This window comes from Caretta caretta, chromosome 26 (genome assembly GCF_965140235.1).
Source record: "Caretta caretta isolate rCarCar2 chromosome 26, rCarCar1.hap1, whole genome shotgun sequence".
NCBI classification, from domain to species: Eukaryota; Metazoa; Chordata; order Testudines; family Cheloniidae; genus Caretta; species Caretta caretta.
Genome location: NC_134231.1, coordinates 6,059,871 through 6,074,902, shown reverse-complemented (window position 1 = coordinate 6,074,902; position 15,032 = coordinate 6,059,871). Strand labels below are relative to the sequence as shown.

The following is a 15,032-nucleotide window of genomic DNA, read 5'->3' as shown; positions in this document are numbered from 1 at the left end:
GAGCTGCCACCCCACCCCAGGGGCAACTGTTTCCCAGTGTTGCTAAGTACCCTGTATGGGGCTCACAAAGTGCCTTGGGAGCCTTCCGGAGGAAAAGCACTGTATTACTCTCAGACCCACAGGAGAGAAGCCATCCAAGCAGCTCATGTAGAGACAGACACAAGACAGAATGGAAGAGGGACAGGCAGGCTTGGGCAAGGGGATGGAGGCAATATCACACTTCAGCTTGTTTCTTGGATTGTACAGAGGAGGAGTGGTGGTGGTGGTGGGGGGTGAGTTTGAGAGGGCTGAGGATAAATGTTTCCAGGGTGTGGTTTTCCTTCCCATGTGCCTCTCGCACACCCATGACAGAGCTGGTGACTCCTCCGCCTACAAGGATTCTGGAGACTGTTTGGGTTGAGAATGGAGTTTGATCCAAGTGTCTGCATTTTGCCCTTGACATGCATTTGACCAGAAGCTCTACAAATTTGTTTCAAGCCTCAGTTAAAGGCTCCAGAATGGCTGTTGCAATCAGAGCTGGGCCTGGACTGCACAATGCAGGCCTGGCTCTGTGCTTTCCTGAAGCTCTGGAGTTTGGGTTCGGCCTCGTCTCTGGTTCAGAGAGACCTACTCATGTGTGAACAGTGTTCGCCTTGCTCGTGTAGCGCCTCCTGCAAAATGAGCCAGCAACTGAGCATTTCACATTAGCAAACCTGACTCGTAGCCACGCCAGGGTTCAGAGCCAGGTCTCTGCTCTTTGCTGACTAGAAATGCCCACGTTACCTTATAGGTTTCTCTTGTCTCTCTTAATTGCTCTGCAATATTTTCCTGCTATTCCCCTTGCAACGTGGGGTGAGGGGAAAAGTTATTGGAATATAAAAACCTAAAAGAGTCCTTATTAAATATGATCAATAAAGCCCTTCCCGTCTCCCTAAGGCCCTGAATCAGCAAAGCACATAAGTACTCGCTTAAGTTTAAGCAACTGCTTAATTGCTTTGCTGACTCAAGCCCCAGATAAATAGGGCCTTTTTTAGTCTTCTCATTTACCACATAATGGAGACACTTCACTGAGTCCACTAGAATTCCTCCAGATTAACATGAGTGTCAAAGGAAAATCAGATCCATGGAAGATTAAGAGATGCTGCAGAAAAGGATCGACAAAAGAGAGATCACAGCTGGAAACATCTGGAGAGCAGAACACTACCACAGGAATCCCGAAGGAGATAGCAGAGCTGGAGAGCAGGCACGAGAATGGGATCCAAGAGATCAGGATCTCTCCCAAGAAGGATCCAGCACTGCTGGAACCCAATGAGACAATGGCTTCTGCAAAGCAGGACCCCAGAAAGAAACAGCATTGCTGGAAACCACCACCAGATGGCAGAGGATGAAAGAGGATCCAAAAAGGATCCAAAAGAGAGAGTGCACAGATGGGAATACCTGGATAGCAGGCGCACACCAGCAAGGACTCCAGGCGGTTTTGTTTGCAACACTTTCCATTTATTAGATGTAGACTTTCCAAGTGGGGCTGGAGGTAGTGCATGGCTCCTTCCCGCAATTGTTTTCGGGGCTGTCTCTAGATCGACTGATGTGTCATGAAAGAGGACAACGCTCCAATTGGAGATCAGACTTTTAAAAAGAACAAACGTACATTGGGGGAAAAGGACTCCGAAACATTAGGTGTCTCTCATAAAAGCATCACTAAAACAAAACCCCAAACAGATGAGAGTTAAAGAGGCCGATGGCCATCTCCTTACAAGACATAATTTTTATTACATCGTTACAACAGATAGCCAGCAGCTTCTGTGTGCGTGCTGGGCTCTTCACTCCTATGGGCTTTGTACATTCAGGGAGCTGAGCTGATACCTGCTTTGTCAAGTTAAAAGGAAAACGTCTGCCATACAGTTGGACTTTCCTGCATTAAGCGATACCTCCTGAAGGGTGGGGGGGGTGTTAGGGGAGTTGGGGGATACAATCGATTCATCAACGGTAGTTGCAAAGTGGTTAAGAAGAACATTTGCTCCTGGCTTGGGCGGTGCCCTGCTTCAAAGAAAAAAAACAGGCCCAGAAATGGATATTTAAAGAGATAAAAGACATCCCCCCCGCCCTCAATCTGGTCGATGCCAGCAGCTGACTGCACCTTAGCCTCTGTGTGAGTGTGTCTTAGTGCTGAGGTTGACTGTGTGTTTCTCCATCCAGTCTGTCTGGTTCCCCCCACCTCCCCGCGCATGTATTTGTTCTATACAGAAAAGAACCGTCCCTCCAGCGTGGGGTGGTGAGGGCCCTGGTGGCCGTGGAGCCTCATTTCCTTGTGTGCAGAGTGTCCTGGAATTTGGTGCTGGTGTACCGCAGGTGGAAGCCCTTCTTGTTGATGGTGTCATCCGAGTGGAACTTGATCATGACCGAATCGCCAGCGGAGGAGACCTCTTCTGGGGGCTGGGGCGGGAGGCAACGGAGTGGAGAGAGCCGGTCAGGGCACACTGTTTCTCCCTCACAGACCCAGAGGGTGAGAGACTGCAGGGACGTGAGAGTCTACAGGCTCTCTGGGACGGCTGGGTGGAGCCTTGGCTCTTCTTCCCCTTCCTCACGGGCCAGTGAGGTAAGTTGCTGCTGAGAGAGGTCAGCAACAAACCATCAACGGCCCTGGAGCCAGGAGGGAGCAGGGCGAAGGCCTGGGGGGCTGACAGCAATGTCTGAATCCCAGGGCAACTCCTGGGATGGGGCAGCTTGCACCCCACCTTGCTTGAGGCAGCGTCCAATGGCAGGGTTGAGCCTAGGCGGCCATTGGGCGAGCACCATAAGGCTTATCTATGCACCAACCTGAACTGGGTTAGTTCCATGGCTACGGACGCTGGATGGGCACTGATTTCGGTTTGCCTTATCCCTCTTTCCTAATGGATCCACATTAAACTGAAATATCCCTCCCTAGTCTTAGCCACCCCGCCCCCAGCTCTGAAAGCTCAATCGCTTCCCCGCCAGGGGTGAGGTGTTTCCCGCTCTCCTCCAGTGGGCTTGCCGTGCTTTGCATCATCATTGGTTTTTCCCGTCCCTATAGGTTCTTACACTGTGCCCATCTCCGCAGTAGCTGAGTGCTACAGCTGGGCCAGTTTTTTCTTCTTCAGGGAATAGTTTATTTGCCAAAAAAGGCATTTTTCAGTCCAAACTCCGCCCCCTATCTGGGTTGGAAATCCAGATTGAATTCAGTGAATAATTTCGTCCCAAAACAAATGAAAAAAAAAAGTAGAAAAAGTCAAAATGGTTCGTTTAGACATTTCAAAACAAACCTTTTTGACTTTTTGTTTAAAAATGTAGCTAGATTTGCTTAAACTTTTTTAAAAAAGGTTGAAGACCACTCCAAACCGTAATAAAACCACTGGGGAAAAAATTCATTGTGGGTCAAACAAAAACATTTTTTTTTTCCCCTGGATTTTTCTGTTCAGCCACCAAACTGAACAATCAATTCTTGGCTCAGAGCGCACGGTTTCGCTCCGGGATGTGGTGCAGCTATCCCTGACTTCTGGGGCCAAGTGGGGGTGAGGGTGGGAAGGAAGGGAGGACAGCGGGGAAAGCTTACCCCGGATCCGCAGTAGCGCCCCAGGCGTGGCGCTGTCCCGTCATAGCCGTCAAAGAGCTCCATGTAGTCGTACCCACAGTCGGCCTCCTCCTCGATCTCGAAGGTCTGGAAGATGAGCTCCACCCCGTAGCCCTCCTCCGCCACAATCACCCACTCACAGTCCGAGCCCCCGGGGTAGTTGTTGTCTCCGAACTGAGCGTGTGAGTACAGGTCCTTGGTTTTCACCTCAGCTCGCATCTGGCCCCCGCAGACTGGAAGTAAGAACACACTCGTGTATAGCAAGGAGGTGAAGAAGGGTGCACACCTATTGCCAGAGAGGGTCATCTTCTTTCCTCCCTATTTCCTAATGTCTTCCCTCTGGCAGCCACGGGGGGCCTCTCTCTACCCTGGAGCTCACCGAACACCCACCCCATCAGCTCAGCCTCTGGTCCCATCCAGCCTTTGGCCTCTCTGCTTAATCTGCCAGCCATGGGCATTTTTTGCACAGGGTCCACTGAGCAGCCATGAGATAGACGGCCAAATGTGCCATGCAGAAGTCAGTGGCTCCTTGTCCCATCACTGATCTCCTGAGCCATCTGCCCCGCAAAAGCGTGACTTCAAAAAGAAACATGGCAGCTGCTTTGCTTGCTCCTCTCAACGTTGCTTTACTATCAGCCGGTGACCCCTAATCTTTCTGTTCTTCTCCTCCCCTTGATTCTCTCCATACATTTAACACATTATGCAAAATACTGAACCGCGCCAAGCCTCGGAGTCTTTAAAGCACCACAGTTCCTAGGGAGACACAAGGGTGAAGTGGGATAATATTCCAGACCCTCTCTTCTGGGACCAGAGCTTCACACCTGGCCTGACATCACCACAACTCTCCGGAGTTTTTAGGTACCTGCCACTGAACCAAACACCAAGCAAACAAAAACCCGGTTACCTGTTGAATAGGTGGCCTGGAAGCCCTTCTTCTGGACGGAGTTATCGGAGAAGAACTTGAGGAACATCTTGTTGCTGGTGGAGATGACGGGGTCCGGTTCCTTAGCCCCACAAAACCTGCCCAGGACTGGAGCCTTGGCATCTTTCCCATTGTAAACCTCCAGGTGGTCATAAGTGCATTCCTGATGACCCTCAATATCCAGCTCTGTGAAGGTCTGGGAAGACGGGAGGAGATGGAGGGAAACTTACAATGATAGTAGGTGGCAAAGCACCGAAGTTCTATGGATCTCAAGTCACGACAGTGGTAGGGGGCCATTCCAAGTCCCATACACAGCACATCTCTGGCTATGCTATTAGGAGCCACGTTAGTCTGGATGTAGCCGGCAGTTTCTCTGTGCAGAGGTCACCTTGTCTGCAATCTACTCCCATCCCATTTGACTGTTCTCAAAGCACCATTAACAAGAAACGTCCCCCGGGGATGTTCCTGCGTAATTGTCCCCTTCCTCCCATGTGTGTCATGGCTCCATTGTCCATTAGAGAGGCTATCCACCTCCCTGCACAGCATCTGGCACTGGACATAGCGGGAGAGAGGACAATGGACTCGACAGACATTGCTCTGAAGCAGACTGGAAATTCCTAGCTGCTGTATCCTTCACACGGGGACCGGTGGCTGCGGTCGCTATATCACATGTGTATTTTTCTGCTGCTAGTCCCTTGCGCTATACGTTACCAGTTTGACGCGGTGCCCAGGCGTGGTAGTTATTGCCCAGATGCACTCTTTCTTGCTCGGGTACTTATCGGGCCAGTTCGGGCTGGTGATGGTACCAGTGATGGACGTCACCTTGTGATCACAGCCAGCTGCAGGAAGAGAATCCCAAAGGAGTCAGCCAGGGGGCCTATCCCCCAAAGGATCATTTCTCTATCCTTCCCCCACCTCCAGAACTCACTCACCTAACACTCCCAAAGGGCCAGCTAAGCTGTTTATCCCCTCGCCAGCCCCTTGTTGCTGGGAAATATGAAGAGATGGGGAAACCTGTGCACGGTCCAGAGGAAACTGGCAGCAAACCCTTCAGAGACCTTGTGCACGGAGAAGCCCAGCAAGGCAACTGTACCGTACCTGCTGCCCTGGGGATAAACGTACCTTCTTTGCAATCGTGCTTGTTGTCGTGCAGCACGAAGCCGCTGCGACACTGGCATTGGTAGCTGCCGAAGGTATTTAGGCAGTCGTGCTGGCACCCCCCATTGTCCTTCGAACATTCGTCTTTGTCTAAGGAGAAGAAAGGAAGCAGTCTGTGGTTTAGCCGGGCCTAGGAATTGTTCCCTGCTGGGTTATGGTGAATCACCAGCATTGCAATGGACGGCCCTTCTCCATGGGGTGAAATCTAGGGCAGCTGAGCCGTTCAGAAAGGGCCAGACTCACCCGCAGTGCAGAAGGCTCACTCACAAGGTTCTGTGCATTGCAGAATCCCACTTAAATTCCATCACTGAATTGGTGTCCAGTGCCTCCCTGTGACCCTTCTGCACTGGGGTGAACATCAGCTTAAGGGACCTCAATCCATACCTCCGCCTGTTCGAGTGGAAACCTCTTCCATGGAGACAAATTGTGCCAACTAAATCATACCTCACTCACTACTCTCAGGCTCTGAGTGCTGTGCTACTGAAAGTCCCCGGACCTGGACTCGAAACATTCAGCTATCAGTGGAAGGAAACTATCAGACAAGCAAGTTCTTATTTCCAGCAGCAACCAGATCTATGGGCCTGACCCTTGCTCTCACTTCCACCAGAGTGAATGCAGTGATTGAAGCACAAAACTAGTGCAAGCGAGAGGAGAATCAAGCTCCGTGTCTACAAATCTTGCCCCGTGCTAACTCCATATGGAAATCAATTCAATATATATGGGACACAACCATTACCTGCTTACTGTACAGACGGGTAGGTAGAAAAACAGACACAAGGACAACCAAAGATGCAAGAAAGACCAGGACATGGTGTCCTTCTTTACTTATCAATAGGAAATGTCACAGACACAATAAAAATTGGAAATAAAGGTCAACTGGTCAATGACAAACCAGAGGAGTCTAAAAACAATGGTGAATAAAAAAATAATAAGGCCAACAACCAGTTCTGTCAAGCAACGAATTTGGGGCCTGGGCGGCTCTCTGAGCGAGGCTGTGAGCTAGGACAGAACGGAAGGACATTGGTTCCCTGTTCCCTGGATCCTTTGGAGGGGCAGTGGTGTTCCTGAGGAACTGAACGGAGGATTGGCCGAGTTCCTTTCGGGCCTCGTATTCTTTTCTGCAGGCGGAACTTCAAGCCGGGTGGGCGAGCTTTCGGGGGCTGCGGCTGCTGCTTCGTTTCTGAAACGACAGAGAGAGAAAATGAAAACGAACCTGTGCTGTTGTGCCAGGAAGGAGAGTTGGACACCAAGGTAAGGGAGCCAAGGAAAGGGCTGGGGGGCAGAGGGACATGCAGAGAGCGGGGGCCATACTCAGTAGCACGTGTTACAGAGCTGAGCGAAAGGGGAAGCACACACACAGCTACTGCTGCCAAACTACAGGAGAGGCACAGCACAAGGGGAAGGCGCCAAGATCTCCTGGAGCCCACTGAGTCACACCCCACCCCTCCCCTTTGGCTCTTGAAAGCAAACTTTAGCTCCAGCATTAAGTGATGGATGGGCCAGTCGGGAGGAACTTTCTGGTGCAGCACCCCCTCGAGGCGCTTGGGGGGAGTGTTCCTTTCAGGGCAGAAGCGTCTCCTCCTTTCCCATGTTATTCTACATTCACTGGCCTAACACAGCTCTAGCTCTGCATAGAGGAGAATGCGAGGAGGCAGAGGTGAGCTGGCAGACTCCAGAGAGGTTTGAGACAATGGAGTATTCGGAGCAAATTGGCCCTTTCAAGCTATCAGTCAAATAAAGTCTTCGCTAGGTGTCACCTGCTAAAAGCCAATACCAATTCCACATCGTTCCTGTGAGGAACATGAGCATCATGGGGGATAGCCCTCCAGATAGATAACTTAGAGGGCACAGGGTTTGCAAAGTGTTAATTTGGAGGAGGTTTTGGAAGACCATATTTGAGGGATCGTTGTTTGTGCTTTGGGCACCTGGAATGGGACGGTGCGTGGAGATGGGAGGAGGCAAAATCCTCCCGCCTACCCACTTACCTCCGCTCCGCCGAACCCTGGCTGCAATTGTTACGGGAAGGACCTGCCCCTGCACGTGGCAGAACCCCCTGAAATGCGACGTCGTCTCAAGGCTTTGGAGCATGTGTAGGAAGGCTGGTTACTTAGGGCTCCCCATGGGCTTCCAGTTGGGAAGGTGAGATGATCTTTTGGGGCAATTTCTTTGGCTATAGGACAGGCCAAGAGGCCGTGCGGTGACGCAGATAGTGCACTGGACTGGCAGCCAGGAGACCAGGGTTCTATTCACCAGCTCTGCCACTGACCTGTGTGTGTGACCTTGGGCAAGACACTGCCCCTCTCTCGGCCTCTTGTTTCCCCTCCCACCCTTAGCCAGTCTTGTCTAGCTGGTGAGCTCTTTGTGCAAGGACTGTTGCTCACTATGTATATGTGCAGCACCTCGCACAGCACGGCCCTGATCTCGGTTGTGGTCTTGCGGCACCACTGTAATACAAATAACAATAACAGGACAGTTAAGACTGGGCATTTGGAGATTTCCACTTATGGCAGATCCTGACTCTGGGGTCAGACAACCAAGTATTAAAAATGGCAGTAAGTTGGCCCCAGCCCCTGGTCTTGCAGTGGGCTCTTGTGTACACTACCTGTTCAGACTGTAAGCCCCCAGGAGCTGTGGTTCTTTTAGCCCTGTACTGTGCCAAGCATACAGTCAGGGGCTTAAACATCAAGAATGATTAGTCTGCAAGAAGCACCTGTTTCTAGTCAGCGAGTCAAAGAGTCTCCTGAATTTAGCCTATAAGCAGCATCTCACCTGGAGCCTCAGGCATGGGAGACACCTGGCTTCCTAGGGGGTGTTCTTTTCCCCACAAGACAGCACAAATCCAGGAAAGGTTTGCTGGAGCAAAAGGCTGGTCTTATGCTTAAGACATCGCACTGGGTCTCATGGGATCCAGGCTCAGTTCTGAAACTCCCCATGCGGCCTTGGGCCAGTCACTTCACCTCTCTGCCACTGTTCCTCATCTGTAGAACAGGGGCTTAACAGTCCTTCCTTCATCTGTTTAGATTGTCAACTCTGCAGGTCAACTCTGTGCACAGGCAGTGCCTAGCACAATAGGAGCCTGGTCTCAGTTAGAGCCTTTAGGTCTGCTACTATGATACAAAGAATAGCAAAAATCGCGTGACCGTTCTGTCTTGTGGGGAAAAGAACACCCCTCAGGAAGCCAGGTGTCTCCCGTGCCCAAGGCTCCAGGTGAGACACTGCTTACAGGCAGCATTCAGGAGGCTCTTTCATCTAGACATGCATGCGAGGCTCTGTTTAGCATGATGCATGGTCCAGTTACTCTTACGAGCCTGGCTGCTGTTAAGAACAGGTGTGACGTGCCATTACAACCCCTTTGTGCAACGGTACGTACCCCCTTGTTCTGACCGCCCACTGCTGCACATAGCCAGACCTGTTTCCTGGAAGCCTATAACCAGAAAGCTCAAAGTTCATGATGCAGCAGAGGAGGGGGCTCTGAAAGGCCTAACTGTACAGGCAGCAAACAGAGCAGGGGGGAGAAGCGTTTCAATCGAGGCTAGGGGTCTGCAAGAGGGACTGTGTATAATAAACCCCCTTCAGAAAGGACACCTGGGATGGAAAAAGATAAAAAGAGAATTTGCATAGGAAAAGAGCCCACTGGAAAGCTGTCTTTAGTAACTGTTTATTCTATAACTCGTTCATTGAAAATAAATAATCAGCAATAACGATATCGTCTGACATTTATCCTGAAGGTTCCCAAAGCACCTTACAAACTCTGGGCCCAATTCTGCTTTCCGTCTGCACCCAAAACTCCCACTGCAATCGAGCGATGCAGCATTGGGCCGTATACACCCGTTTGTATTGACATATATCCCGATACCACAAAAGCACACCATTGGCCAAAGCACGTGCTTAAGTCCCACTGACTGCCACTGTTAAGCATGTGCTTAGGTGCTTTCCTGGAGCAGGACCACATGTAGCGGTGATGAAATCAAGCCGCCACTGGGGTGGAGGGCAACAACCTAGGCAGATAACACTGCACAATAGTAATGAAGGGCCAGAAAGATACCTAAGCCCAAGAGGTACCGAATCACACAAACATACAGCAGTGAAGCAATGCTCCGGTGTGGAAGGGACATTGGAGGGGGAGCTTACCTGAACACTGACACTGGCAGCTCCAGTGGAAATGGAGAAGCCCCAAGACTCTGCAGCACCTGCTAAGGAATAGAACATTCCAGCCAATGTCCTCCGTTCGGCTGGTCAACAGCTGCTGTTCCACCACGGCTCTTGATCTCATTTACTCGTTTAATGCACGCACCCACATTAACCCAGGCCGTTAGCTCTGCTCCCGGCTGGTGCTTTCTCAGGTAGAATCCAGAGCGATCTGCCTCCTGCCAGCTGCCTCTGGTTATCCCCAGTTCCCAAAGCAGCCCAGAAGGTGAGGAACATGACTCAGTCACAAAGATGGGAGGGCTCCTTCCTGCGCAACAGGACAGTGGCAGCCAGGCTTTGCTTCCGGCCTGAATCTGGAGCATGAATGGCCCAAGAACTCCAGAGTGGACCAAGGGAATAGGAATACCTCTAGAGAGGAGACCAGCCAGCCAAGCAAACATCTGGGAGCTGCTCATGGTTGGCCCTGCCTGGTGTTGGACTGTAACAATAGAATATTCTGGGAGCAAATAGGGGTGATACGCCAAATAGGGAATCCAGTTCTTTTTGTGTCCTCCAGCTTCATCTTGCTGTGACCTGAGTGAAGAGACAGAAGGGATATTTTTATGGCCTCATTTGCAGTGGGCACCTCTGGTAATCCGCAGCCTGAGGATGTTCCAGTGAGTAGAGCCCATGGGACAAACTGGGGGCTCCCCGAGAAGTCACCCATGGCTCCCTAGTTGCCACAAAATGCGAACAAGGGTGTGTAGTAGCCATCGCAGTTATAAAGCCATGGGTCTGAATTGTTCTGTGGGCGGGTAGGCGCGACTTGGGAAGTCTTTGAGGAACGCTGTGTTTCTGCAATGGCAGACCGGGCAGGGGAGCAAACAAACAGCAGGCACATCAAAAGGCTGAAAAGGACCTAAGTTGGCACCTGGGATCCTGCAGCCCCTACCCACCCAAGTAGTGCCACTAAAACCAATGGGTGAAATCCTGACCCTATTGAAGTCAATGATGAAACTCCCGTTGATTTCAGCAGGGCCCGGATTTCATTCCCCTAGGTGAGTAAAGGATCCAGGAGCAGGCCGTTAAGCTAAGAAGTGGAGGAGAATAAGACACTTACCCGGATGCCTTGGCAATCCTGCTGGATGATCAGCTGCTGAGGCTTATCTGAGGTCATTCTTTGCTGGACGGTGGCGATTCCTGCCAGCTGGGCCAGGCCAGATTACCTTACTTGCCTTGTTTTCATTAAAAAAAAAAAATAAAGCAAAAATACCATACCCGAAGCCCGCCCATTGGCTCTTCATTCATTCCAGCCAGCTGCAGGCGGCCTTGATTAACGAGCGACATGATGGCTCGACAGGAGCTGCAGAAGCCCTCTTGGGTGGGTTCTTTGGAACGTCTCCTGTGGCAGCATGGGATGGGGCAGGGCACTCACTAGGAGCTGAAGGAAATTCTCTGAGCTTTGAGGGCAAAACTGCTCAGGCAGAGGGCTTGAAGGGGCCAAGACCTTGAGGAATCCTTCTCTGGCCCCGATTCAGGAATGCCCTTCGGCATATGCATACGCTTAAATCCATGCCTATTCAAGACAGTATGTGCTTCCCTTTAAACATGTCCTTCAATCGCCTGGACTTCACTGGGACTTCAGCGTGCGCGTAAAGATAACCGTGCCCTAAACATGTATGAAATGTATCAAAGGCGATTCGCAGCTGCAACATAATGAAGGGACCTCAGGACAAATCCTGCCCAGACTTAAAACCTGTCCTAAACAAAAATGAACTGGGGTCCTAGAGTGAGCCCCTGAACTAGTCTTCCACGGAGCTACGCTGATTTACATCAGCTGGAGGGCTCACCCAGGAGTTTGTTTTTTTTAAAAGAAGCGGATAAAGGATTTCCAAAAGCTAACGCTGCTTTCAAGGCATTGGTGTAGGAAAGAAGAGAAAGACACACAGGAAATAAGCAGGTAATGGTTTTTACTGGAACTGTCCCAACATTCCCTGTCTGCTTTAAAGGAAGGAGACCCAATCCAAGGAGCGTAGGCAGCTGAATGGCTCCATGGATCAAAGATGATTCACCTCCACGGCATAATTAAGTGATCTCAGGACTAATCCTGCCTAGATTTAGACCCTGTGCAATGCCCTAGACTTAGACCAGGTGCAATCCCATTGCCGCATAAGGTATAAGCCAGGGATCCAAATGACCCTGCATAGCCAAGAGAGTAGGACGGGTCAATATCTCACCGCTGTTACTAGTCTAGGAAAGTAGTGGGAGTTTTTAGTCCATTCTAGATCAGCGCACATCCCAGCAGGAGGAGGAAGAGAGGGACACCCTCAAGCAGAGAAGGCGCGCCGATGCTTTGCCACGTCCCCAGCGTGGCAGGAGGAGGGACAAGTGGCAAAGGCATTGAGCAGACAGTGGCATCATCAAAGCAGAGCCAGGGATTGGGATGCACCGCGGGGACAGGCAAAGCGGAGGAGGCGATGCGAGGAGACACCCGTAGCCAAGGCGAGAAGTGGCCCACTCGGATAGCTCAAATTCCTTGAAGTTGTTATGATACAATAATGCTAGAGAATGCAGTGCCCTGGGAAGGGAAGGCCAGCACCAAGGGCAGTCAGGGGCTAGGGCAGCTCATTGCTTTCCCAGGAGTTGTCCCTTTAAATGTAGCACAACTAATCAGACTGCAAGCTCTTTGGGGCAGGGCCTGTCTTTTTGTTCTGTGTTCGTACAGCGCCTAACACAAGAGGTCCATGACTGGGGCGCCTAGGTCCTACTGCAATACACATAATTAATAATTACAGACACAAATGGCAGCACTTAGATATCTGCGGTCTGATTTGCAGAGGTGCTGAACACTGGCAGGCCCCATTAACTTCATCCGGCCCGGTGGGAGCTCAGCACCTTTTAAAGTCAGGCAAACAATAACAACTGGCTGTGCAGCCCTACGCTGGTTCTGTCATTTGCTCTGGCAGTTTTGCACCTGTCAATGATTGCAGGGGCCAAAGGCTTAGAGGCGGACTTCAAGGTCTAGCCTTGCAAGGGAAGCAAAAAGTGTGTGGGCTTGTCTATTCAGAGACCTAGTGCGTGGCAAGCTGGAGTTTCAAGTAGCAAGGTGCCAAAGTGCAGTAGGGAAAGTTTAGTGCATGGTCGCAGGGTCCACACAGCCCCTTAGTGTGCGGCAGGCTGTAGATTCACACCCTAGCTGGCCACGCACTCAGTCTTTGTGTAGACAAGCCCTGTTTGCATCAATGCCACTAAAAGCTTCCCTAGCTGGGAGTGGACAACGCCCAGGCTTCCTGTGTTGGAGGACTAGTCATGTGGGGAGTTTCTCTGAAACCAATGAAGGCCCATAGGCATGAGCTGGCATAAGGCTGTGTTAGCTGGCACATATCCCTTACTTAGAGCTTGCCATCCCCCGTCTGCCGTATGGACATATCCTTAGCCACACGCAGCAGTCAACAGGAGCGGCGGCCATGTTGCTGACAGCCGAATTTAGCCCAGTGTGTATAACTCACCCCGGTAACAGTGGAGCTTTACGTCACTGCTGAACTTGGCGCAGAGGGATCCACTGGGGCTGCCCGGGCTCATCCCAGGGGGTAGCTGGCTGTCTCTGACACACACAGGGCTGCCCTCACTCATGGGGAGTCCTGCCTTTGTGCCACTGACTGCCCTAGCAATAGGTGTGAGCGAGGGTGGCGGAATCAGGACCAGAGTAAGCCACGAGGCCCACATCCTCGAAGATAGTCCGGCACCGGACTCGCAGTGTTTTAAATGGGAGTTCAGTGCCTGAATACCTGAGGATCTGGGCCCAGGTACTCTAGGCTAGATTCCCATCTCCAGTACGCTGGTGCAGACCTGCAGCCACTTCAGCATCTTCTGGATTTACCCGTGGAACGGGGGGCAGACTGCAGCCCATACACTGTACACGCCCCATAGCATACAGTGATGCCACAGGAACTGACTCCAGCGGGACAGAGATTTTGCCTATTAAACAGAGATGGCCTTAGTTGTAGGTTTGTTTTTTTAAATTTCCAGTCTTCAGCTGGTGTAAAACAGTGTAGCACCAATGCTGGTTTTCACCAGCTGAGGATCTGGCCATTGCTCCTAGTTGGAATGAGCTGCAGAACCTCGAACATGTTTCCCCACTCCTCCATGGCTCTCCAGTGCAGCTGCAGCTGGAGAGGGGGAGGCATCTGCATAGAACTTCCTGGAGGCAGCAGAGTGTCCTCCAGTGAAAGGGGCTGGGGACTGCACCCTCTAGGCATAGGTAAGTGGCTGGAGGTAGTTAGCGATAGGGTGGGGGTGAAGGGACAGAGGACACCCATGCTGCAGGCTAGTGGGTCTACCTGAGAAGAAATGGGCTTTGAAGCCCTTCTTGGAGACGGTGTTGTCGGATTTGAATTCGATCCTCATGTTGTTGTACTGGGAAGTGATGACGTCGGGCTTCTCGGCACCGCAGAACTTGCCGTGTAGCTTGGAGTCGGCCGACAGCCCGCTGCGCACCTCCACAAAGTCGTATTTGCAAACCTGCTGGGGTGAGGGTGGAGAGGACAGACAGAGGAGCCAGGCTGAGATGAGGTGAGGAGACGCAGCCAGCAGGAGCTGACCAGCTGCTCCTCTGGAGCAGGGCTTAGAGCACTGAGCTCAGGGCTTGTCTACAGTGGGCAGAAAGTGACTAGCAATGGGGGAGGCAGGTCACGATTTACAGCAGTGCACACATGCATGCTAAAGCTTTGCACCAATGTATCGGCCCTAGCTAGACAGTGGCTGGGAGCTGATGCTAGATAAACTCAGACTGGAAATAAGGGGTACGTTTTCAACAGTAAGAGTAACTAACCACTGGAACAATTTACCAAGGGTCGTGGTGGATTCTCCATCAGCTGCAATTTTAAAATCCAGATTGGATGTTTTCCTAAAAGATCTGCTCTGGTTCAAACAGGAATGAGTTTCAGGGAAGTTCTCTGATGATCACTGTGGTCCCTTCTGGCCTTAGAGTCTATGAATCTCGTGCAACAACCAACCTGGTGTAGAAAAGTCCCTCACTTCCTCTGAGAGCTGCTACATTGGCTTTGACCCACGCACTTTCCAGGACGTAAAATGAGCACGAGAAATGAGCATCTGACCTCCCTCTGCAGCCATGCCTCCCCCCAAGCCCAGACCATGCACAGAGGGGCTTAAAACCTTGCGGGGATCTGCACCCGGAGACGCAGCAAGCTGGTCTTTTGCAGGTGGTGGTGAGGAATTCACAAAGGAGGAGTTCCT

At 51.4% G+C, this 15,032-nt stretch overlaps 1 protein-coding gene across 3 annotated transcripts in view; it reads right to left on the bottom strand.

The window, feature by feature from the left end:
* Window positions 1–1,454: 1,454 nt before the first annotated feature.
* Window positions 1,455–15,032, bottom strand: part of BMP1 (bone morphogenetic protein 1) — an 88,094-nt gene continuing 74,516 nt past the window's right edge. Inside the window, exons 15-20 of one of the 3 annotated variants that reach the window (XM_048829460.2) lie at window positions 14,117–14,300; window positions 5,613–5,738; window positions 5,202–5,329; window positions 4,473–4,686; window positions 3,551–3,801; window positions 1,455–2,412 (exon numbers count right to left, since the gene is read on the bottom strand). In XM_048829460.2, the coding sequence (XP_048685417.1) occupies window positions 2,278–2,412; window positions 3,551–3,801; window positions 4,473–4,686; window positions 5,202–5,329; window positions 5,613–5,738; window positions 14,117–14,300 (1,038 nt within the window). In that variant the 3' untranslated portion in view covers window positions 1,455–2,277. Of the gene's footprint in view, window positions 2,413–3,550; window positions 3,802–4,472; window positions 4,687–5,201; window positions 5,330–5,612; window positions 5,739–6,438; window positions 6,829–14,116; window positions 14,301–15,032 lie in introns of those variants that run through there. The other 2 variants (XM_048829461.2, XM_048829462.2) reach the window with 2 other exon arrangements.